Source organism: Macaca mulatta, chromosome 20, assembly GCF_049350105.2.
Source record: "Macaca mulatta isolate MMU2019108-1 chromosome 20, T2T-MMU8v2.0, whole genome shotgun sequence".
Classification (NCBI taxonomy): Eukaryota; Metazoa; Chordata; class Mammalia; order Primates; family Cercopithecidae; genus Macaca; species Macaca mulatta.
Window position 1 is genome coordinate 28,683,048 of NC_133425.1, and position 22,071 is coordinate 28,705,118.

At 52.3% G+C, this 22,071-nt stretch overlaps 1 protein-coding gene and 1 long non-coding RNA gene across 16 annotated transcripts in view; one reads left to right on the forward strand and one right to left on the reverse strand.

The window, feature by feature from the left end:
• The window catches only part of SEZ6L2 (seizure related 6 homolog like 2), a 28,614-nt gene extending 13,661 nt beyond the window's left edge, over positions 1-14,953 (forward strand). For 6 of the 15 annotated variants that reach the window (XM_077985755.1, XM_015125955.3, XM_077985762.1 and 3 more), the window contains 10 exons: positions 293-456; positions 5,835-6,035; positions 7,479-7,617; positions 8,368-8,564; positions 8,887-9,081; positions 12,389-12,580; positions 12,687-12,878; positions 13,602-13,719; positions 13,818-13,914; positions 14,391-14,953. In XM_077985755.1, the coding sequence (XP_077841881.1) occupies positions 293-456; positions 5,835-6,035; positions 7,479-7,617; positions 8,368-8,564; positions 8,887-9,081; positions 12,389-12,580; positions 12,687-12,878; positions 13,602-13,719; positions 13,818-13,914; positions 14,391-14,420 (1,525 nt within the window). In that variant the 3' untranslated portion in view covers positions 14,421-14,953. Of the gene's footprint in view, positions 1-292; positions 457-5,834; positions 6,036-7,478; positions 7,618-8,367; positions 8,565-8,886; positions 9,082-12,388; positions 12,581-12,686; positions 12,879-13,384; positions 13,424-13,601; positions 13,720-13,817; positions 13,979-14,260 lie in introns of all 15 variants that reach the window. The other 9 variants (XM_015125954.3, XM_015125957.3, XM_077985760.1 and 6 more) reach the window with 5 other exon arrangements.
• A 6,012-nt stretch (positions 14,954-20,965) lies between these two features.
• On the reverse strand, positions 20,966-21,956 carry LOC106994986 (uncharacterized). The gene is made up of 3 exons (XR_001441696.3): positions 21,817-21,956; positions 21,436-21,523; positions 20,966-21,099 (listed from the first exon to the last, which is right to left on the reverse strand). It is a non-coding gene; the product is annotated as an uncharacterized LOC106994986 (long non-coding RNA).
• Positions 21,957-22,071: the final 115 nt, after the last annotated feature.

Here is a 22,071-nt window from a genome sequence, read left to right on the forward strand (position 1 = left end):
AGCAACTAGGTATCTCAGCCCTGCCACTACTTGCTCTGTGACCTTGGACAGGTCACTTGATCTTTCTATGCCCCAATATCCTCCTCTATAAAATAAGGGATAATAATAGTGTGTGACTCAAGAGTTCTTGTGAAAATTAAATGAGAAAGAATGTGTAAGTGCTTAGAAGAGTGTGTGGCATATAGTTAATGTGTGATGACAACAGCTATAAAAATAAGTTAGGAGAGCGGGCAAGGGGTGAGGCAGCTTGTGAGGGAGGTTGAGCTCCTGGTCACGATTCTGTCCATCCCAGGCTGATGGTGCGCTCAGGGGGCAGCCCCCTATCCCCCGTGATCTATGATTCAGACATGGACGATGTCCCTGAGCGGGGTCTCATCAGTGACGCCCAGTCCCTCTATGTGGAGCTGCTGTCAGAGACACCTGCCAATCCCCTGCTGTTAAGCCTCCGATTTGAAGGTAAGTGACCCACTCCCCCACTGGACCCCAGCCGCCACACCATCCCCTCTTCCTGACACCAGGCATAGTTGGAAGCACAAACTCCATGCCTGTTCATCTCCATACTGGGATTCCTGAAACGTGACTTGCCTCCCTGCCCCAAAACTGCAAGGATCTCTTCTAGGGACCCCTTCTCCTTTCCCGAGGCAGCCTTCTCTGTTTAAGCTTCATGCATGCCTGGATCCAGGTACACAGCCCAGAGACCAGTTATCTCAGTATCTCAGTTCTTTCCTCTGTGTTGGCTTCATTCTCAGGCAGGCTTTCCCTGTGTGATGGACATAGCTGCTGATTTACCACCAACTTAGTTTTTATTTTATTTATTTATTTATTTTATTTTTTTTTTTTTGAGATGGAGTCTTGCTCTGTCGCCCAGACTGGAGTGCAGTGGCGCGATCTCGGCTCACTGCAAGCTCCTCCTTCTGGGTTCATGCCATTCTCCTGCCTCAGTCTCCCGAGTAGCTGGGGCTACAGGCGCCTGCCACTACGCCCGGCTAAATTTTTTTTTTTTTTTTTTTTGTATTTTTAGTAGAGATGGGGTTTCACTTTGTTAGCCAGGATGGTCTCGATTCCTGACCTCGTGATCCGCCCGCCTCGGCCTCCCAAAGTGCTGGGATTACAGGTGTGAGCCACCGCGCCTGGCCTTTATTTATTTATTTATTTTGAGATGGAGTTTTGCTCTTGTTGCCCAGGCTGGAGTGCAACGGTGTGATCTCAGCTCACTGCAACCTCCGCCTCCTGGGTTCAAGCGATTCTTCTGCCTCAACCTCCTGAGTAGCTGGGATTACAGGCATGCGCCACCACGCCCAGCTAATTCTGAGTCCCTCTCTGTCGCCCAGGCTGGAGTGCAGTGGCGGGATCTTAGCTCACTGCAGCCCCCTCCTCCAGGTTCAAGCGATTCTCATGCCTCAGCCTCCCGAGTAGCTGGGACTACACGCATGCACCACTACGCCCAGCTAATTTTTGTGTTTTTAGTAGAGACAGGGTTTCACCATGTTGCCCAGGCTGGTCTTGAACTCCTGGGCTCGAGTGATTTGCACTCCCAAAGTGCTAGCATTACAGGCGTGAGCCACCTCGCCCAGCCCATACCACCAACTTAGTAACCTCACCAGAGAGAACACTCATGTATTTCCTGAGAGCTCAGCAAAAGTGCCAGGAGAGGCACTCATTGACCTGGCTGAGGTCCTGGTTGGCCTTAGCCTGAGCCAATCACCGAGCTAGGAGAAGGCAGTATTGGGATAGGCTAATCTGCCTCATGTGGCCTCCCCTGGTGGGCTTCAACTCAACCTCGTGGACTGGGAGTGGGGTAGGCATGCGTCCCAAAATTAAAATTGGGGTGCTGTTACCAGAAGAAGGGGAATGAATGTGAAGGGGTAGAAACAAGGAAGTGATCGTGAAGGAAGAAGCATTTGAACTTGGCCTTATAGGACAGAAGGTATTTTATTATTATTATTATTATTATTGAAACAGGTCTTGCTTTATCACCCAAGCTGTAGTGCAGTGGCCCAATCATGGTTCACTGCAACCTCAACCTGCCGGGCTCAAGTGATCCTCCTGCCTCAGCCTCCCTAGTAGCTGGGACCACAAGCGTGCACCACCATGCCTGGGTAATTTTTTAATTTTTTGTAGAGACAGCATCTCACTATACTGCCCAGGCTGATCTCTAACTGCTGAGCTGAAGTGATCCTCCCACCCTGGCCTCTCAAAGTGCTAGGATTACGGGCGTGAGCCACCCTGCCCAACCAACAGAGGATATTTTAAAAGAGGAAGATCAAGGCCAGTTGTGGTGACTCATGTCTCTAATCCCAGTACTTTGGGAGGCCAAGGTGGGATGATTGCTTGAGGCCGGAGGTTTGAGAACCAGTCTGAGCGACATAGTGAGACCCTGTATATATATATATCCAGGTGTGGTGGCACACACTTCTAGTCCCAGCTACATGGAAGGTTGAGGTGGGAGGATCACTTGAACCCAAGAGGTTGCAGTGAGCTATGATTGCAGCACTGCGCTCCGGCCTGGGCAACAGAGCAAGACCCTGTCAAAAAAAAAAAAAAAAAAGAGAAAAGAAAACAAAAGAAAAGGAAAGGAAAGAAAGGAACTTTGGGAAAGAGCAAGTAGAGAAATGCCTGGTATGTTTGGGAAACAGAATTTCATTGTGGCTGAAAACAGAGGAGTTGTATAAACAGTAGCAAGAGAGAGACCAAAAACGTGAAGTGAAGTGCTCAGAGATGGGAGGGTCTAGTGTTTGATGAGAATCATGGAAGAAATGGAATTGACACTGGGCTGTAATGGATGCTTAGGATTTGGACATGATACCTTGCAGGTTAAGTAATAGTGAAATAGAACAGTGGATCTGCAAAAATCAATTGCGGGATAGATTCTGGGAGTGTTAAAGTACGAACAGTCCAGGTCTTTTAATGAAAATGGCAAGTTTTGAGACCTGCCTCCATAGTTGTAGGCCACGCTGTTCTACGAGTTTAAGATTCTTCACTGTGGCCAGGCACAATGGCTTACGCCTGTAATCCCAGCACTTTGGGAGGCTAAGATGGGAGGATCACTTGAGCCTGGGAGTTTGAGACCAGCCTGGGCAACATAGCAAGACCTTTGTCTCTACAAAACAAAACGAAACAAACAATTAGCCAGGTGTGGTGGTGCACGCTTATGGTCCCAGCTGCTCAGGAAGCTGAGGCAGGAGGATCACTTGAGTCTGGGAGGTCAAAGCTGCTGTGAGTTGTGATCCCACCATTGCACTCCAGCCTAGGCAACAAAGCAAGACCCCGTCTCATTGTTTTTCTTTTTTTCTTTTTTTTTTTTGAGATGGAGTTTCGCTCTTGTCACCCAGGTTGGAATGCAATGGCGCAATCTCGGCTCACTGCAACTTCTGCCTTCCAGGTTCAAGTGATTCTCCTGCCTCAGCCTCCTGGGTAGCTGGGATTACAGGTGTTAGCCACCATGCCCAGCTAATTTTTGTATTTTTAGTAGAGATGGGGTTTCACCACGTTGGTCAGGCTGGTCTCGAACTCCTGACCTCAGATGATTCACCTGCCTCGGCCTCCCAAAGTGTGGAGATTATACTTGTGAGCCACTGTGTCTGACCTCATTTTTAAAAATAAATAAAATAGCCCGGAGGCAGTGGCTCATGCCTGTAATCCCCGCACTTTGGGAGGCTGAGGCAGGTGGATCATTTGAGCCCAGGAGTTTGAAACCAGCCTGGGCAACATGGCAAAGCCCCATTTCTACTAAAAACACAAAAATTAGCCAGACGTGGTGACACGTGCCTGTAATCCCAGCTACCCGGGAGGCTGAGACACGAGACTCGCTTGAACCTGGGAAGCCGAGGTTGCAGTGAAGTGAGATCATGCCACTGCACTCCAGCCTGGGCAACAGAGCGAGACTCGGTCTCAAAAAATAAAAAATAAAATATTAAAAAAAAAAAAAAAAAAGCAAAAAGGCCCGGTGTGGTGGCTCATGCCTGCAATCCCAGCGCTTTGGGAGGCTGAGGCGGGTGGATCATCTGAGGTCAGGAGTTCGAGACCAGCCTGGCCAACATGGTGAAACCCCATCTCTACTAAAAAAATACAAAAATTAGCTGGGGGTGGTTGTGGGTGCCTGTAATCCCAGCTACTCGGGAGGCTGATGCAGGAGAATGACTTGAACCTGGGAGGCAGAAGTTGCAGTGAGCCGATGTCGTACCATTGCACTCCAGCCTAGGCAACAAGAGCAAAACTCCATCTCAAAAAAAAAAAAAAAGTAAAGAAAAGGATTCCTCATTGGTATCATATGCACCTAAATCTTAACTCACAGGGAGTGTTGCAGCTAAGATCTGATCAGGTGCACAGAAACTCAAATGCTCTACAAATGTTCACTTTTGTTGACTTAGTCTAAAGTAAAAACTGAGTAGTTTTTGCATTAGCTGAAATGTTGGGTTCTAGCAACAGCATGGATGATCAGAATCCAATTGTTATTTCTGAGGAGAGAATACACCTACACCAGCCAGTTCTCCAAAGGCACCCCTACCCTTACCCGCCCGTCTTTGCTGTTTCCAGAGCCAAGTATCTGTGGCTGGGAATCAAGCCATCTGGGTTTGAGACCTGCTTTTGCCATTGTCTTCTGGGTGACCTTGAGCAAGTGGCTTTTTCGTCTATGAACTTCCTCTCTGTAGAATGGTGGCTGGGATTTGGCTAGCCCAGGGGCTTCCCTCAAGAGGCCAGGGAGGCAATATAAATATGTGAATGAGGAGTGTTAGAAATTTTTTGACAATCTGGAGAGTGAATGCTAAACCCAGTGGCATTCAGTTTTTAAAAACTCACCGACCCCAGGGCAGTGGCTCACACCTGTAATCCCAGCACTTTGGGAGACCGAGGCCAGTGGATCACCTGAGGTCAGGAGTTCAAGACCAGCCTGAGTAACATGGTGAAACCCCATCTCTACCAAAAAAAAAAAATTGGAAAATGAGCTGCTGGGTGGGGTGTGCATGCTATAGTCCCCAGCTACCGGAGAGGCTGAGGTGGGAGGATCGCTTGAGCCTAGGAGATCTAGGCTGCAATGAGCTGTGATCACACCACTGCACTCCAGCCTGGGCAACAGAGTGAGACCCTGTTTCTAAAAAAATAAAAAATAAAAAAAAACCCAGGCTGGGCGCAGTGACTCATGTCTGTAATCCCAGTATTTTGGGAGGCTGAGGCAGGCAGATCACTTAAGGCCAGGAGTTCAAGACCAGCCTAGCCAACATGGTGAAACCCCCATCTCTCCTAAGAATACAAAAATTGGCCAGGCACGTGGCTCATGCCTGTAATCCCAGCACTTTGGGAGGCTGAGGCGGGCAGATCACCTGAGGTCAGGAGTTTGAGACCAGCCTGACCAACCTGGAGAAACCCCGTCTCTACTAAAAATACAAAAAAATTAGGCAGGCCTAGTAGCACATGCCTGTAATCCCAGCTACTCAGGAGGCTGAGGCAGGAGAATCGCTTGAACCCAGGAGGCGGAGGTTGCGGTGAGCCAAGATCGTGCCATTGCACACCAGCCTGGGCAACAAGTGTGAAACTCCGTCTCAGGAAAAAAAAAAAAAAAAAAATAGCTGTGCATGGTGGTGCACACCTGTAATCCCAGCTACTTGGGAGGCTGAGGCATGAGAATTGCTTGAACCTGGGAGTCAGAGGCTGCAGGGAGCCGAGGTCATACCACTGCACTCCAGTCCGGGCGACAGCGCAAGACTCTGTCTCAAAAAAAAAAAAAAAAGGCCCAGGGAGTGGCCAAACAACACCCCAATTTAGCTCACATCCCCAATTTGAGATCCCTTGAGGCCTGCCCTAATGCTTAATTGTTATGACTGACTCCTTCCCAGCCTTTGAGGAGGATCGCTGCTTCGCCCCCTTCCTGGCACATGGAAACGTCACTACCACGGACCCTGAGTATCGCCCAGGGGCACTGGCAACCTTCTCGTGCCTCCCAGGATATGCCCTGGAGCCCCCTGGACCCCCCAATGCCATCGAATGTGTGGATCCCACAGAACCCCACTGGAACGACACAGAGCCGGCCTGCAAAGGTGAGCCTTCCTCTTCGCAGGCAGGTCTTTCAGTCCATGATGCCCCCTGAACTGGAAATCCCAGCAAGGCCATTCAGAGAGGAAGGCTGCATATCCAGACCTAATCAACCCAAGCCTTGGGTAAATCCCTGTCCCTTCAGAGACTGTTTTCTTAGCTGAATGACTGGTGGGCTTGTTACTGAATGCAGGGGTCACAAACCCAAATGTCTTCAAGAGCAATAACTGCTGTTGGGTTAAGTCACAGATTGGGCAGGCTGGAGTGGAGAGTGGGTGGGGTTTGTTAAGAGCAGGACTGGATATTGAACACAAAAGGACCTAGACGTGGCAAGAAACAGGTGGATCATGGCTGGGTGCGGTGGCTCACGCCTGTAATCCCAACACTATGGGAGGCAGAGGCAGGTAGATCACCTGAGGTCGGGAGTTCGAGACCAGCCTGATCAACATGGAGAAACCCTGTCTCTACTTAAAATACAAAATTAGCTGGGTGTGGCGGTGCATGCCTGTAATCCCAGCTACTCGGGAGGCTGAGGCAGGAGAATCGCTTGAACTCAGGAGGCGGAAGTTGCGGTGAGCCGAGATCACGGCACTGCACTCCAACCTGGGCAACAAGAGTGAAATTCTTTCTCAAAAAAAAAAAAGAAAGAAAGAAAAAAGAAAAGAAAAAGAAACAGGTGGATAAAGCCAGGCGCGGTGGCTCACGCCTGTAATCCCAACACTCTGGGAGGCTCAGGCAGGTGGATCACCTGAGGTGAGAAGTTGGAGACCAGCCTGGTCAACATAGTGAAACTCCGTCTCTACTAAAAATACAAAAATTAACCAGGCATGGTGGTGCGTGCTTGTAATCCCAGCTACTTGGGAGGCTGAGGCACGAGAATCGCTTGAACCTGGGAGGTGGAGATTGCAGTGAGCCGGGATTGTGCCACTGCACTCCAGCCTGGGCGACACAGTGAGACACCGTCTAAAAAAATAAAAATAAGGGCCAGGCGTAGTGGCTCATGCCTATAATCCCAGCACTTTGGGAGGCCGAGGCAGGCGGATCACGAGGTCAGGAGATTGAGTCCATCCTGGCTAATAGAGTGAAACACCGTCTCTACTAAAAATACAAAAAAATTAGCCGGGTGTGGCGGTGGGCGCCTGTAGTTCCAGCTGCTCGGGAGGCTGAGGCAGGAGAATGGCGTGAACCCGGGAGATGGAGCTTGCAGTGAGCTGAGATTGCGCCACTGCACTCCAGCCTGGGCGACAGAGCAAGACTCTGTCTCAAAAAAAAAGTGAAAAAATAAATAAATAAAAATAAAAATAAAAGAATAAAAGAAGCAGGTGGATCATAGGTAATAGGAAACAAGCGAGGTGATGTGGTGCATGCATCACGAGTGGTGAGGACCGTGGTGAAATGGAGACGGCATGCCCACCTGGGTCCCGAACCTGACACCCCTTTTTCCCTAGCCATGTGTGGAGGGGAGCTGTCGGAGCCAGCTGGTGTGGTCCTCTCTCCCGACTGGCCCCAGAGCTATAGCCCGGGCCAGGACTGCGTGTGGGGCCTACACGTCCAGGAAGAGAAGCGCATCTTGCTCCAAGTTGAGATGTATGTTTGGGTTCTGCAGAGGGTGCGACGGGTGTAGGCTCAGCAAAGTGTGGTATGCCAATGCACTAGCCTGCATTCTGAGCCTGCCTGGCTCTTGCGTATCTATCCAGAATTCGGTGGATAGGCTGGTGCACTAAGGGTTCAGGATAGAGGTGAGAGAGCTGGGCTCAAATCACGTATTAGCCAGGCAACCTCGGACAAATAAAATAGGGCAATGCAGCCTTCCTTGGGGGCTATTGTGAACAAGGGGCTCTGGCCTGGTGCCTCTCACTCTTTGGAGGTTTCTGAGGCTGCCCATGGAGCTACTTCCAGGAACACAGACCCAAACTGTTACGGTATCACCAACAAGTTGGGGAGGGCTGAGGAGAATCCAGTGAGCTGAATTGGTATTAGAGGGTCTTGAGACGGCACAGAAGCTGAAGTGGGCGTGGCTTCAGAGCAGGTACTCAGGCAGAGCCTAGAGTTGTGTAGGGTGGAAGCGAATTTGGTCTATGATTGGCCAGAGCTGGAGTTGGGCTAGGCTTTGGATCCCATGGTGATGAAGGAGGGACTGGACAGTGGGCGGAATTAGTAATAAGCAAGGTTAGGGATTGGGTAGTAGGACATGGGAGGAGCCATAGAATAGAGGAAATTATGGGCGGGGCTGGAGAGTAGGAGGGGCTACCAATGAGCAGAGTTGAGGATGGGGCAGCGCTGGATGGGAGGGGCCAGTCGCAGCCCCACCCCATTGTCTGGTCCCACTCCCTGCAGATTGAATGTGCGGGAAGGGGACATGCTGACACTGTTCGACGGGGACGGTCCCAGCGCCCGAGTCTTGGCCCAGCTGCGGGGACCTCAACCGCGCCGCCGTCTCCTCTCCTCTGGGCCCGACCTCACACTGCAGTTTCAGGCACCGCCCGGGCCCCCAAATCCAGGCCTGGGCCAGGGCTTCGTATTGCACTTCAAAGGTACTGAGGGATAGAGTCCCGGGATGGGCACGGGTCGGGCAAGCCAGAGATCCCGGGAGGTGGCCGGTCGTGGTGGCTCACGCCTGTTATCCCAGGGCCTTGAGAGACCGAGCTGGGAGGATCGCTTGAAGCCAAGAGGTTGAGGCTGCAGTGAGCTATGCTTGTACCACTGTACTCCGCCTGGGCGACAGAGGAAACCCTGTCTCTAAGAAAGAGAGAGAGAGACAGATCCCGGGAGGGGGCACAGAGCAAAGCCTCCGAGGCTGGAAGGGAGCCCGGAGTTAAAACAGCAGCCTCCAAACTCGCCCTCCCTCCCCTGCAGAGGTCCCAAGGAACGACACGTGCCCCGAGCTGCCACCTCCGGAGTGGGGCTGGAGGACGGCATCCCACGGGGACCTGATCCGGGGCACGGTGCTCACCTACCAGTGCGAGCCTGGCTACGAGCTGCTAGGCTCCGACATTCTCACTTGCCAGTGGGACCTCTCTTGGAGCGCCGCGCCGCCAGCCTGCCAAAAGAGTGAGCCGGCCCCGCCCGCGTCCTGTCGGCCCCGCCCCTTCGCTGTGGGCCCCGCCCCCACCCTGTCCTGTACCGGCCCCCTTGCTTTCTGTATTCCGTCCCTTCGCTCGGGGTCCTTCCTGATCTTCTTCAGGCCCTGCCCCCATGCCCTTTAGCTCTCACTGCTCCGCCCGGTTCCCGGAAACTGTCCCCTCTGCGTCTCCCTCTCACCTTCTCCGGGCTGCATCCCTCTTCTTTCTTGCACCGACCTGAGCTCGGTCCCTGTTTCCTCGTCTCATGGCCCCGCCCCGTCCCCTCCTGATCCCTCCTCTGCGGCGTCTGAGTTTCGCCCCTAACAGGGCTCCGACCAGGTTCCCACTGGGCTCCCCGTGTCCACACTTGGCTCCATCCTTCCTGTCCTACGCCCCGCCCCAATCCCACAGCCCTCTCAGTTGAAATTGTAGGGAGCCACTTTGCTAGGACCAAGGTTGTCAGAGCACTTGGTTTATTTGAATGCCATCACCGAAGCCCCGTGCTGGGTTGAGGTTAGGAGAAGGGAGTTCAAGCCCCTCCATACTCTTGTGGAGCTCACAATCTGGGAGTGATACGCAGGATGGTGATCACTGGGTGACTTTGGGCGAGGCACTTAGCATCTCTGAACCTTGGTTTCCCCATTGGTGGAGTAGGACTCAGGTTGTGAAGCGCAGATGGAAACTTCACAGGGTGCGTGCTGCCCTGGGTGTGAGGAGGGACTGTGGGGAGAGCAGTGGGCTAATTTTCTCAGGGCTGGGGCAGGAGGTTTCACAGAGGAGGTGACATTTAAAGGAGCTGGGAGTGTGTATATTTTAGAAGAGCAGAAAGGGCCAGGTGTGGTGGATCACCTGAGGTCAAGAGTTCAAGACCAGCCTGGCCAACATGGTGAAACCTCGTCTCTACTAAAAATAAAAAACTAGCTGGGCGCTGTGGCACACGCCTGTAATCCCAGCTACTCAGGAGGCTGAGGAAGGAGAATCACTTGAACCCAGGAGGTTGAGGTTGCAGTAAGCTGAGATCATGCCACTGCATTCCAGCCTGCGCCACGGGAGTGATACTCCATCTCAAAAAGAAAAAAAAGAAAAAAGTAAAAGAAAATTGAAGAGCAGAAAGGAATGGCAGCTGGTCACTTTCTTCAAATTTTGGGAAGCCAGCCCCAAGGATGTGGGGCTGTAGTTCCATGTGGCATCTGAAAGCAATGGTGGGACCAAGGGGAGAAACCTCAGGTAGCCAGATTTGGGCTGGACACAGCTCCCCGCCCCTGGAAGGATTCACAGGATATTAGGCCTGGATGAGGCTAAGAGTTCGGCTGGCCCTGCTGCCTCGGGCTCAGGAGGGAACCTGCCCAAGGCAGAAGATTGAGCCTGAAGGTGTGCCAGGACCCACATCTCTGAGTCCCTGTCCAGTGCTCCATGGCTGTGACCCTGGGCAGATTCCCGCTCTGCCACTCCCTGGCTGAGTGACCATGGGCCAAGTCCTTTGACTGCCCTGAGAGCCCTGGGCTCCAAGGGAGATGACAGTGACATTGGCCTCTCAAGATAATTGGGATTAAATATTATGTTTGTGCTAGGTGGTGGCTCACATCTGAAATTGCAGTGCTTTGGAAGGCCAAAGTGGGAGGATCACTTGAGCCCAGGAGATTGAGAACAGCCTGGGCAACATAGTGAGACCCTGTCTCTACAAATAATAAAAAATATAGCCAGGCATGGTGGTATATGCCTATAGTCCCAGCTACTCAGGAGGCTAAGGTGTGAGAATTGCTTAAGCCCAGGAGTTTGAGGCTGCAGTCAGCCGTGATCTCACCACTGCACTCCAGCTTGAGTGACAGAGCAAGTTGTCGTCTCCAAAACAAAGAATTATATTTGGAGCCAGCCGTGGTGGCTCACACCTGTAATCCCAGCACTGTGGGAGGCTGAGGTGGGTGGATCGCCTGAGGTCAGAAGTTCGAGACCAGCCTGGCCAACATGGTGAAACCCTGTCTTTACTAAAAATACAAAAATTAGCTGGGCGTGCTAACGAACGCCTGTAACTGCAGCTACTCGGGAGGCTGAGGCAGGAGAATCTCTTGAACCCAGAAGGCGGAGGTTGCCCTGAGCTGAGATGCGCCACTGCACTCCAGCCTAGGTGACAGAGCGAGACTCTCAAAAACAAACAAACAAACAAAACAAAAGGCCAGGCGCCATGGCTCACGCCTGTAATCCCAGCACTTTGGGAGGCCAAGGCGGGTGGTTCACGAGGTCAGGAGATCAAGACCATCCTGGCTAACATGGTGAAACCCCGTCTCTACTAAAAATACAAAAAATTAGCTGGGTGTGGTGTCGGGCACCTGTAGTCCCAGCTACTCAGGAGGCTGAGGCCTGGGAATCCGGGAGGTAGAGCTTGCAGTGAGCCGAGATAGCACCATTGCACTCCAGCCTGGGCGACAGCGAGACACTCCGTCTCAAACACACACACACACACACACACACACACACACACACACACACAAAGAATTATATTTGTTTGTAAAATGTTTAGCAGGGTACCTAGCTCAGGCTTATATACAAGAAATGGCTATGATTATGATTCCTTCACAACAGGGTTGTAAACTCAAACGCCTGCAGGCAGGCAGTGTATGTGAGTGAACTAGGCTGGGCATAATGAGAATACTGGGGACAGAAGAGCTGCGCCCCCTTTAAAGAGGGCAGCTACTGTTCCACAGATGACAAGCCATATTGGGCTCACCCTGCTGGGATTTGGCCCATATGCTCTGGTATGGTGGTTAAATATTTTGAATTTCACCCCAGGATAGGGGCTTGGGATTTCCCCAAGCAAACTGTTTTCTAAAAGAAGCCTGAAATACAACATACATTGAATTTTGAAAAAAAATAAGCCTGTCATTCTGGTCTGAAAATAAATGCACTGCATTTTAAGTTTTTCCAATTCATGCTCTCTTCCTTCTGAGGAATTGGTGGGAAGTGCATGTGTGTGCAGAGGTGTTCAGAGGAAACGGCCCGAGGCTCAGGCCTCTCCCAGCCCTAGGCTTCTGGGAGATTTTCTTTTCTTTTTTTTTAGACTGTGTCTCACTCTGTCACCCAGGCTGGAGTGCAGTAGTGCGCTCACCATTCACTGCAGCCTCGACTTACTGGGCTCGAGCAATCCTCCCACCTCCAACTCCTGAGTAGCTGGGACCGCAGGAGCACGCCACCACTCCTGGCTAATTTTTCAATTTGTTGTAGAGATGGGGTCTCTCTGTGTTACCCAGGCTGATTTTTTAAGGCCCTCACTCTCCGTAACCTTGTTCTTCTGCCACCAGTCATGACTTGTGCTGACCCTGGCGAGATTGCCAACGGGCACCGCACCGCCTCGGACGCTGGCTTCCCCGTTGGCTCCCACGTCCAGTACCGCTGCCTGCCAGGGTATAGCCTCGAGGGGGCAGCCATGCTCACCTGCTATAGCCGGGACACAGGCACACCCAAGTGGAGCGACAGGGTCCCCAAATGCGCCTGTGAGTCTGGAGCACACCCTGGGAGGGTGGCTGGGTAGCCCTGGGAGAGCCTGTCTGCCCTGTGCGCAGTGGTGCAGCTGGCATGTAACTGGCATGCTCCCCGCAGTGAAGTACGAGCCGTGCCTGAACCCAGGGGTTCCCGAGAATGGCTACCAGACGCTGTACAAGCACCACTACCAGGCGGGCGAGTCTCTGCGCTTCTTCTGCTATGAGGGCTTTGAGCTTATCGGCGAGGTCACCATCACCTGTGTGCCCGGCCACCCCTCCCAGTGGACCAGCCAGCCCCCACTCTGCAAAGGTGCCTGGCCAGACAGGGCAGGAGGGGCACACCAGTGTCTGGGAAGTGACAGGGCTGGGAGAGTCAGGTAGCACATTTGAGACCAATGGGCGACCCTACAGAGCTCCCGGTTCTCCTCCTGTGGCCTCGCGTCCTCACGGGTGTGTCCAGAAGTCCTGGGTCATGTGAGGTCATGGGATTGGCTCAGGGGTGTAGTAGAGGGAGCCTTGGCTTGGAAATCCCTTGCTCTCTCTGGATAGGCCTCAGTTTCCCTATCTCTGACAAATTCTAAAGTTCGGCTCAGACTGTCCAGGAACCCTGACTTTTTAGGGGTCTGGAGAAAGAGGACAAAGGCCCTGTGCTGGTCACTCCTCTCTCTTCTCCACCAAGGGAGAGAGAAAGTTGAGGTTGAGCAGAGGGCAGAGAGAACCAGACTGTCCAGCCCAGCCTCACTGGGCTCCCGGCCCCTCCCAGCCTCCTCCCCTCCCTGGCTCAGACCCCATCCCCTCCCCCTCCTCTCCCTGCAGTTGCCTATGAGGAGCTCCTGGACAACCGAAAACTGGAAGGTCAGTGAGGGCACAGGTGGAGACCCAGGCTGGCCAGGTCGGGAGGGCAAGGCAGAGGCCGGGGCAGGAGGCCAGGCCTTGGAGGGATGAAGCCCAGGGTTTGAGGCCCAGGGCAGGAGGCTGGGAGAGCTCAGGACCGGGCCCAACCACAGCTCACCAGCCTCTCCTCCTCCTATAGTGACCCAGACCACAGATCCATCACGGCAGCTGGAAGGGGGGAACCTGGCCCTGGCCATCTTGCTGCCTCTAGGCTTGGTCATTGTTCTCGGCAGTGGCGTTTACATATACTACACCAAGTAAGTAGCCTGCACAGGGGCTGCCAGCCAGGGCAGACATCTTGTGGGCCTGGCACCGAACCCTGTTCATAAGCTCCTCTATCCTCTCCCTTTCCCAGGCTTCAGGGAAAGTCCCTTTTTGGCTTCTCCGGCTCCCACTCCTACAGCCCTATCACCGTGGAGTCGGACTTCAGCAACCCGCTGTATGAAGCTGGGGTGAGCACCTCCCCTGCCCCTGAAGAGCCACCACTTGGCTCTCCCAGGACTCCATAACCTTCTCGCAAGGTCTCTGGAATCTCTGTCTTGGGAATTTCAAACTCAGCTGCCCACAGAGGCCATGTCAATGAGCACAGCAAGCCACGTGTGGATAATAGGGAGCAGTGAGGACTGTGGCTAAGTGGAGGACTTGAGCTCCATCTGAAGAATACGGCTCTACCCCATAGTCGAAACTGAGGCACAACTGGCAGATCTTCCAATTATTCAAGACAAGCCAGAAATTCAGATTCTTGTGTCATTTTACGACACTATAGGATGAACCAAACACTTTCACTGGCCAGATTAGCCCCTGTGGCCCCCCGGTCCCCAGTGGTCAATGTTACTTTAAAACCCAGGGTCATTGCCCCTCCTCCCATTCGACTGCCTCTTCCACCCCTATCAGACTCCAACAACTGACCTGATCTCTCTGTCTTCAGGATACGCGGGAGTATGAAGTTTCCATCTGAACCCCAAGACTACAGCTGCAGGAGCCAGGACGCCCCTTCCCTCCTCATTCGGGCCGGGGGAAGTACGGGACCCGGTCTCTGCCTCCTGGCTGCCCTCCTCCCTGGCTGTGTAAATATTCTCCCCGTCCCATGAGGGGGCTTTGATGGCCCTGGAGATCCTACAGTAAATAAACCAGCATCCTGCCGCCCAAAGCCGCCTCTTCTCAGTTGCCAAACGAGGGACCTGCCCCCCACCCTACTGGCTTTTGGATTCTGGGAGGGGAACTCTGCCCCCTGCAAATCTTGCGGCCCCTCCTGCACAGGGCACCCCTCAAGGACTGCCCCCGATAGCTCTACTGTTCCCTTGAAGGCGCCCCCCTCCCAGATGCCCTGGCCCTAGGTCTGACTCCAGCCAGGAGGGTCAGAAGAAGGATGAAGGGGAGAGCTGAGACAAGGCCTTGCCCCCTTCCTGCCATCTCCCCAACCCACGGTCTCTCCACCTTTGCTTCTGAATTCTTGTTTTTGAGCAATAAACAGAAAATCATGACTTGTAATTGGGCCAGTGGGGTGTGGGGAGGCGGCCACCGAGCGCTGGACCACCTCTCTGGGGAGAGGGCTGGGGAAAGGGGAACAATTTGAAAAAGAAGAGGAAATGCGAAAGTGGGCAGAGGGCAGTGTCTGGAGGCCTGGCCTGGGGTCAGAAAGCCTGGCTTTAGGCTCAACCTCTGTGAAGCCCTCCCAGTGACCAGCCTCACTCCAGGCGGCAGTGGCCTCTCCACCAGGCCTTGTTTGACCTTGTGGGCCTCTTCCAGCTGGAAGAGAACTGACAGGAGCCACCCATCTTCTCTCTCTGCTGGGCAGGAGGCAAACAGCTTTCAATTTCTTTCTTTTTAGAGACAGGGCCTGGCTTTGTCGGCCAGGCTGGAGTGCAGTGGTGCCATCACAGCTCACTGCAACCTCAAACTCCTAGATTCAAGGGATCCTCCCACCTCAGCGTCCTGAGTGGCTGGGACTACAGGTGCAAGCCACGGTGCCTGCCTAAATTTTAAATTTTTGTAGAAATGAGATCTTGTTATGTTGCCCAGGCTGGTCTCGAACCCCTGGCCTCAAGCAATCCTCCTTCCTCGACTTCCCAAAGTTCTGGGATTACAGGCATGAGCCACCAAGCCTGGCTTTTCAATTTGTCTTATGACCAGTTTGCCTAAAATTCAACCCCCTCTGGAGGATTTTTGTATCTATTCAAGTACACCATTTCTTCCCCCCACCCCAATCTTTTTAACATTTTAGGTGTATCTGCTGTGACCCATCTACCAATTTGAACTTGTTTTATATCCTTGGGGGTGTCCTTTTCCACTTTATCTTTTTTTTTTGAGACGGAGTTTCGCTCTTGTCACCCAGGCTGGTGTGCAATGGCTGCCACCTCCACCTCCTGGGTTCAAACCGTTCTCCTGCCTCAGCTTCTCAAGTAGCTGGGACTACAGGCACCCATGCCCAGCTAATTTTTGTATTTTTAGTAGAGACCGGGTTTTGTCATGTTGACCAGGCTGGTCTCGAACTCCTGACCTCAAGTGATCCGCACGCCTGGGCCTCCCAAAGTGCCGGGATTACAGGTATGAGCCATCTTGCCTGGCCTAATTAAAATTTTATATTTAAATGCAATTAAACATTTTTAGGACACTTGAAAGGATGCTGAAATATTCAGAAAGGGGTGGACTTTTAGGAGAATCTGAGGCAAACTGTATGCATTATGTTGTTTTTTTTTTTCTTTTTCTTTTTCGCGACTGAGTCTTACTCTGTCACCCAGGGTGGAGTGTAGTGGTACAATCTCAGCTCATTGCAACCTCTGCCTACCGGGTTCAAGCGATTATCCTGCCTCAGCCTCCTGAGTAGCTGGGATTATAGGAGCCTGCCACCACACCCGGTTAATTTTTGTGTTTTAGTAGAGACAGGGTTTCACTATGTTGGCTAGGCTGGTCTCGAACTCCTGACCTCAAGAGATCCGCCCACCTCGGCCTCCCAAAGTGCTGGGATTACAGGCGTGAGTCACTACGCCCGGCCTATGTTGTTTTATTCTTTAGAGACGGTGTCTCTGTAGTGTAGGCTGGAGTACAGTGGCACCATCATAGCTCAGTGCAGCCTCAACGTCTTGGGCTCAAGTGATCCTCCAGCCTTAGCCACCTGAGCAGCTGGGACTACAGGTGTGCTCCACCACACCTGGCTAACTTGTTTGCGTTTTTAGATGTGGGGGCTCACTCTGTTACCCAAACTGGTCTTGAACTCCTGTCCTCAAGTGATCCTCCCACCATATTGTCCGGTATGTCCCTGGGATTACAGGCATGAGCCATCATGCCTGACTGAATTATGTCTTTTAACTCTCCAAAGGACCCTACCGGACAGGGATCATTTATTAATCCCATTTTTCAGATAAGGAAACTAAGGCTCAGAGATGGGAATTGACTTCCTCAGGAGGCTCCAATAAATGGCCAAACTTTGTGCAGTTTGCGTTTAGCAATGCAAATACTAAATGCTAAAATGAATTTAGCATTTGCATTGCTAAACGCAAACTGTGCAAAGCCTAATGCACTGCTTTCTGGCTAGTAATGGGTGTGATAAGTTCTCGCAGGCATGAAGTCCAAAGATCAGAGGGGAGAGGCTGTAGCTCAGTGTCCCCATCCCCAACAGTGGTGGCAGAGGTGGCTCTTCAGAAGTAAGAGGAGTCCTGCCAGATGCCACAGGCCTAGACCTTAAGGTGCTGGAGTGTGGCCAGGAGGCTGGATTTGGACCAATATGCTCATCTGTGTCAACAGGCCAGGTGCAGTGATCCCAGTAATCCCAGCATTTTGGGAAGCCGAGGCAGGAGGATCATTTGAGGCCAAGAGTTCAAGACCTGGGCAACACAGTGAGACCCTGTCTCCACAAAAAAAAAAAAAAAAAAAAAAAATTTGAGACAGAGTCTCCATCTGTCGCCCAGGCTGGAGTGCAATGGCGCAATCTCAGCTCACTGCAACCTCCGCTTCCCAGGTTCAAGCAATTCTCCTGCCACAGTCTCCTGAGTAGCTGGAACTACAGGCACGTGCCACCATGCTCGGCTAATTTTTTGTATTTTTAGTACAGACAGGGTTTCACCGTGTTAGCCAGGATGGTCTCGATCTCCCGACCTTGTGATCTGTGCTGGGATTACAGGCGTGAGCCATCACTCCTGGCCACAAAAATTTTTTTAAAAAACTAAACACTCCAATGTATGCCCACATCCAGCACTCACATCTAGGGGAAAAAAAAAAAAAAAGGCCCCCTGTTCCGCATCTCCACCCTAGAGAAACCACACATGAGCACTGCACAAGCTGGGGGAGGGAACGATCCCTGTCTCTTTATTAAAGCGCTTTCATTTCTGGTGGTGTCCTTGCTGGCTGAGGTTGGAGGGTTGTGTGATGAATCCAGAACACTTTGAAGGCTTCGGGATGATGCTGCTCATGACCAGGAGGTTCCCACAAACGGAAGTGGTTAACGAGTGGCAAAAGAGGAGTTTTGAGGCATGTTCTAGGGACAAAAACGGGGGGAGGCATGAGAAGCCAAGGGCATCAAAGAGGGGCGGGCTCATCTTCCCAACTGACTGTTAGGAAGAGCTCCATAAAAGAGACAAGAAAGAGCCTTTTCACTCTTTAGACCCAAGGCTCATGTCTTTTTTATTTTTCTTAAGACAGGGTCTCCCTCTGTCAGCCAGGCTAGAGTGCAGTGGTGTAATCATATCTTCCTGCAGCCTCAACCTGGGCTCCAATGATCCTCCCACCTCAGCCTCCCGAGTAGCTGGGAGCACAGCTGTGCACCACCATGCCCGGCTAATTTTTTAAACCTCTTGATAGCAGGAACTCTGTTTCGGTTACTGCAACACCCCAGTCCCTCAAGCAGTGCTGACACATAATAAGTGCTTAATTTTTATTTTATTTTTTTGAGACAGAGTCTTGATCTGTGGCCCAAGCTGCAGTGCAGTGGCACGATCTCGACTCACTGAAACCTCTGCCTGCCAGGTTCAAGCAATTCTCTGCCTCAGCTTCTTGAGTAGCTGGGATTACAGGTGTGCGCCACAATGCCTGGCTAATTTTTTTTTTTTTTTTTTGAGACAGTCTTGCTCTGCAGCCCAGGCTGGAGTGCAGTGGTGCGATCGTGGCTCACTGCAACCTCCAACTCCTGGGTTCAAGTGATTCTCCTGCCTCAGCCTCCTGAGTAGCTGGGATTACAGGTGCATGCCACCATGCTCAGCTAATTTTTGTATTTTTAGTAGAGACAGGGTTTTACCATGTTGGCCAGGCTGGTCTCGAACTCCTGACCTCAGATGATCTGCCCACCTCGGTCTCCCAAAGTGCTGGGATTACAGGCGTGAGCCACCGCACCTGACCTAATTTTTGTATTTTTAGTAGAGACAGGGTTTTACTACGTTGGCCAGGCTGGTCTTGAACTCCTGATCTCATGATCCACCCGCCTTGGCCTGCCAAAGTGCTGGGATTACAGGCATGAGCCACCACGCCCAGCTCCTCCTACTATTTCTTTTTTTACTTTTTTAAAAAATTGCCTTTTTGAGACAGGGTCTTGCACTGTCACCCAGGCTGGAATGCGGTGGCATGATCATGGTTCACTGCAGCATCAACCTGCTAGGCTCAAGTGATCCTCTGGCCTCAGCCTCTTGAGTAGCTGAGACCACAGGTTCATGCCACCACACCTAGCTAATTTTTTAACTTTTTATAGAGATGGGGTCTCTCTATGTTGCCCAGGCTGTTCTTGAACTCCTGGGCTCAAGCAATCCTCCCACCTCCCAAGTAACTGGGACCACAGGCACATGCCATCATGCCTGGGGTATCACCATGTCGCCCAGGCTGGTCTCAAACTCCTGGATGCAAGCGATCCTCCTGCTTCAGCTTCCCAAAATGCTGGGATTACAGGCATGAGCGACCACACCCAGCCAGGAAAGTGTGTACGGCTCTAAACAAGGCACACAAAGTCTCTTGAGTCCCCTCTTACCTTGCCTGTAGACTCCAGCTGCTAAACTGCTTCTCCCTGCCCTAAGTACACACAGATGCTCACAGTGGCTCTGCGAAGACTGCTCTTTGCCTTTGTTCATGCAACTCCAACTGTTTGAAAGACTCCTACCAACCTCTTTTTTTTTTTCTTTTTTCCTGGAAAATTCTTTCTTTCTTTTTTTTCTTTTTTTTTTTTTTTTTGAGATGGAGTCTCACCGTCCCCCAGGCTGGAATGCAGTGGTGCAATCTTGGCTCACTGCAACCTCTGTCACCATGTTGACCAGGTTGGTCTCAAACTCCTGCCCTGAAGTCATCGGCCCATCTCAGCCTCCCAAAATGCTGGGATTACAGGCGTGAGCCACTGCGCCCTGTGGAAAATTATTTCTTTAGGTGCTACCTCCTTCAAGAAGCTCCAAAGTGTGTAATCCCAACACTTTGGGAGGCTGAGGCGGGCAGATCATGAGGTCAGGAGATCAAGACCATCCTGGCTAACACGGTGAAACCCCGTCTCTACTAAAAATACAAAAAAATTAGCCAGGTGTGGTGGCAGGTGCCTGTAGTCCCAGCTACTCCAGAGGCTGAGGCAGGAGAATGGTGTGAACCCAAGAATTGGAGCTTGCAGTGAGCCAAGATTGTGCCACTGCACTCCAGCCTGGGTGACAGAGCAAGACTCTGTCTCAAAACAAAAAAAAGCAGCAGCAGCTCCATGGTTCCTTTCCTTCCTGTCCCAATTAAGGTTGGGACGAGCGTAATATCCCACTGTGTCCATTTCTATTATGGAAACTTATCTATACTGTATTATAATTGGCCATTTCCTTGTCTGTCCCCACACTGAACTGAACTCTTCAAGGGCCGAGACTGTATCATTCATTTCTGTGTCCCAAGCTCCTAAGACAGGGACCAGCATATAGTGCAAACTCAAAAGGTTTGGTTAATATCGAATAGCCTTGGCAGCCATGGACCCTGCATGTACCTTTTCACGAGGAGTTGGCAGGGGGTGTGCCTTGCTGCAGGTACGGTTTCTGTCGGAGCGGGAGATGGTGGAAGAGAGGGGAGACGGCTGAGAACTCAGAATTTGAGGATCAGGGCAGAATAGAATGGAAGTGCAGGGTTCAAAAATTCCCCTACCCTGCTGGGATGTTGTGAAACCCTCGCTCTCTCCCCTCCAGGTTCCCCATCTCTCTCCCAGAACAAAGAGCATCTCCCTTGAAGCCTCACTCACCGGGTGTCTGTGCCTCAGGTCTTGGTGAAGAATGCTGGAAGTAGAGGACCTAGTCAGAGAAAGGACTATCCCCTTGGCCAGGAAGAGGTGTGGCCAGGGCAGACGGGGTAAAGGGATTCTCAGCCAGCAGTGAGGAGTGGGTACTGGGTTAGCGGGTAAGAGGGGCACTTCACAGGTCCTAGGGCTGGCTGTGAGATGGTCGAGATGGGCACAGACTCCTGGAGAGTTCAGCTAGGGGTGGGCGGGGTCAGGGACTGGAACCAGGCATGATGGGGGCTGCGGTTCTCTAGACACCATAGTCCTGAGGCAGGGGGTTACCACGTTTGGATATCTGAGTCGCTTGGTCTTGTGTCTGTTTTTTTTTGATGGGCACAGGGTTCAAGTGGCAACAAGCAGTGCACAAAGCCTCCTCCGTGAGTTCTGCACTGATCCGGGACAGGTATTCCTCAGAGCGAGACAACGAAGCCTGGGAAAGGAAAAGTCGGAGAGGTTCAGCCTGGGAGCTCCCACATGGAAGTGCTGGGTGTAGGAGTTCCCAGGCTGGGGCCTGTGGGTCCAAGGAGCTTGCTCTTGAAGGACTGGGCCTTGAGATTTAGCTAGAAGGCTCTGAATCTGGAGGAGTGGGGTTTGGTGGAGGTTTAGAGTCAGGGCCTAGTGTTGAGAGCTATGGGTCTGGGCTTCAGGACTCAGGGTTGAAGCTAGAGTCTCAGGGCTTGTGGCTCAGACCTGGGACGGGGTGCCTCTGCCTGGGAGGCCTTCACTTCATTACACTCCCACCTCTAGGGCCCCCTGCAGTGCTCACCGGACCTCCTCTCAAGGAGGGTGCAGCTTGAGACGGCCAGCTGCTCTTCTTCTCCCCCTCATTCCCCATCGGAGTGGACGCCATCCCCCTGGGAACAGTCGAGGCCTGTGTTGACCTGAGAAACCGGCCCGCTGTATCCCAGAACCCAGCTCACCACCATTCCCCAGGCCCAGGTTTAAACAAGGCCTTTAGAGGAACATCCCGCTGCCTCATTCTCTCTCTCAAGAAAAAAATAATAATAATAAACGTTGCTTTATATCTTCGGGAGTGAGAGGGAGCTCCCGCAACCCCCCACCCCTCACCCCTTCGCCTGGTGGGCCTCTCGTTTTTTCCCTCTCAAGCCCCTTCCCAAGCTAAGGCAGCCAACTTCACGCCCCAGACCTGGCAGATGGGTGGAAACCTTGGGCTACTAGGCAGAAGGGGAGACGTGGAGGCCTAAGGACCTCTGGTATAGGTCGTGGGGGACGGGGAATGGGAGATGGGGAGGAAGGCTGGAAAAGGGGGAGCCGGCTCCGTGTTGCTACCGGCCGCTAAAAAACCCTTGGAGTCTGCGGAGGTTCCGCAGCCTCGTTGCTAGGAGATCAGGGGTTCTAGAACTAAAGACAGAGGAATTTCCTAGCTCGCCCCGTTTGCTCC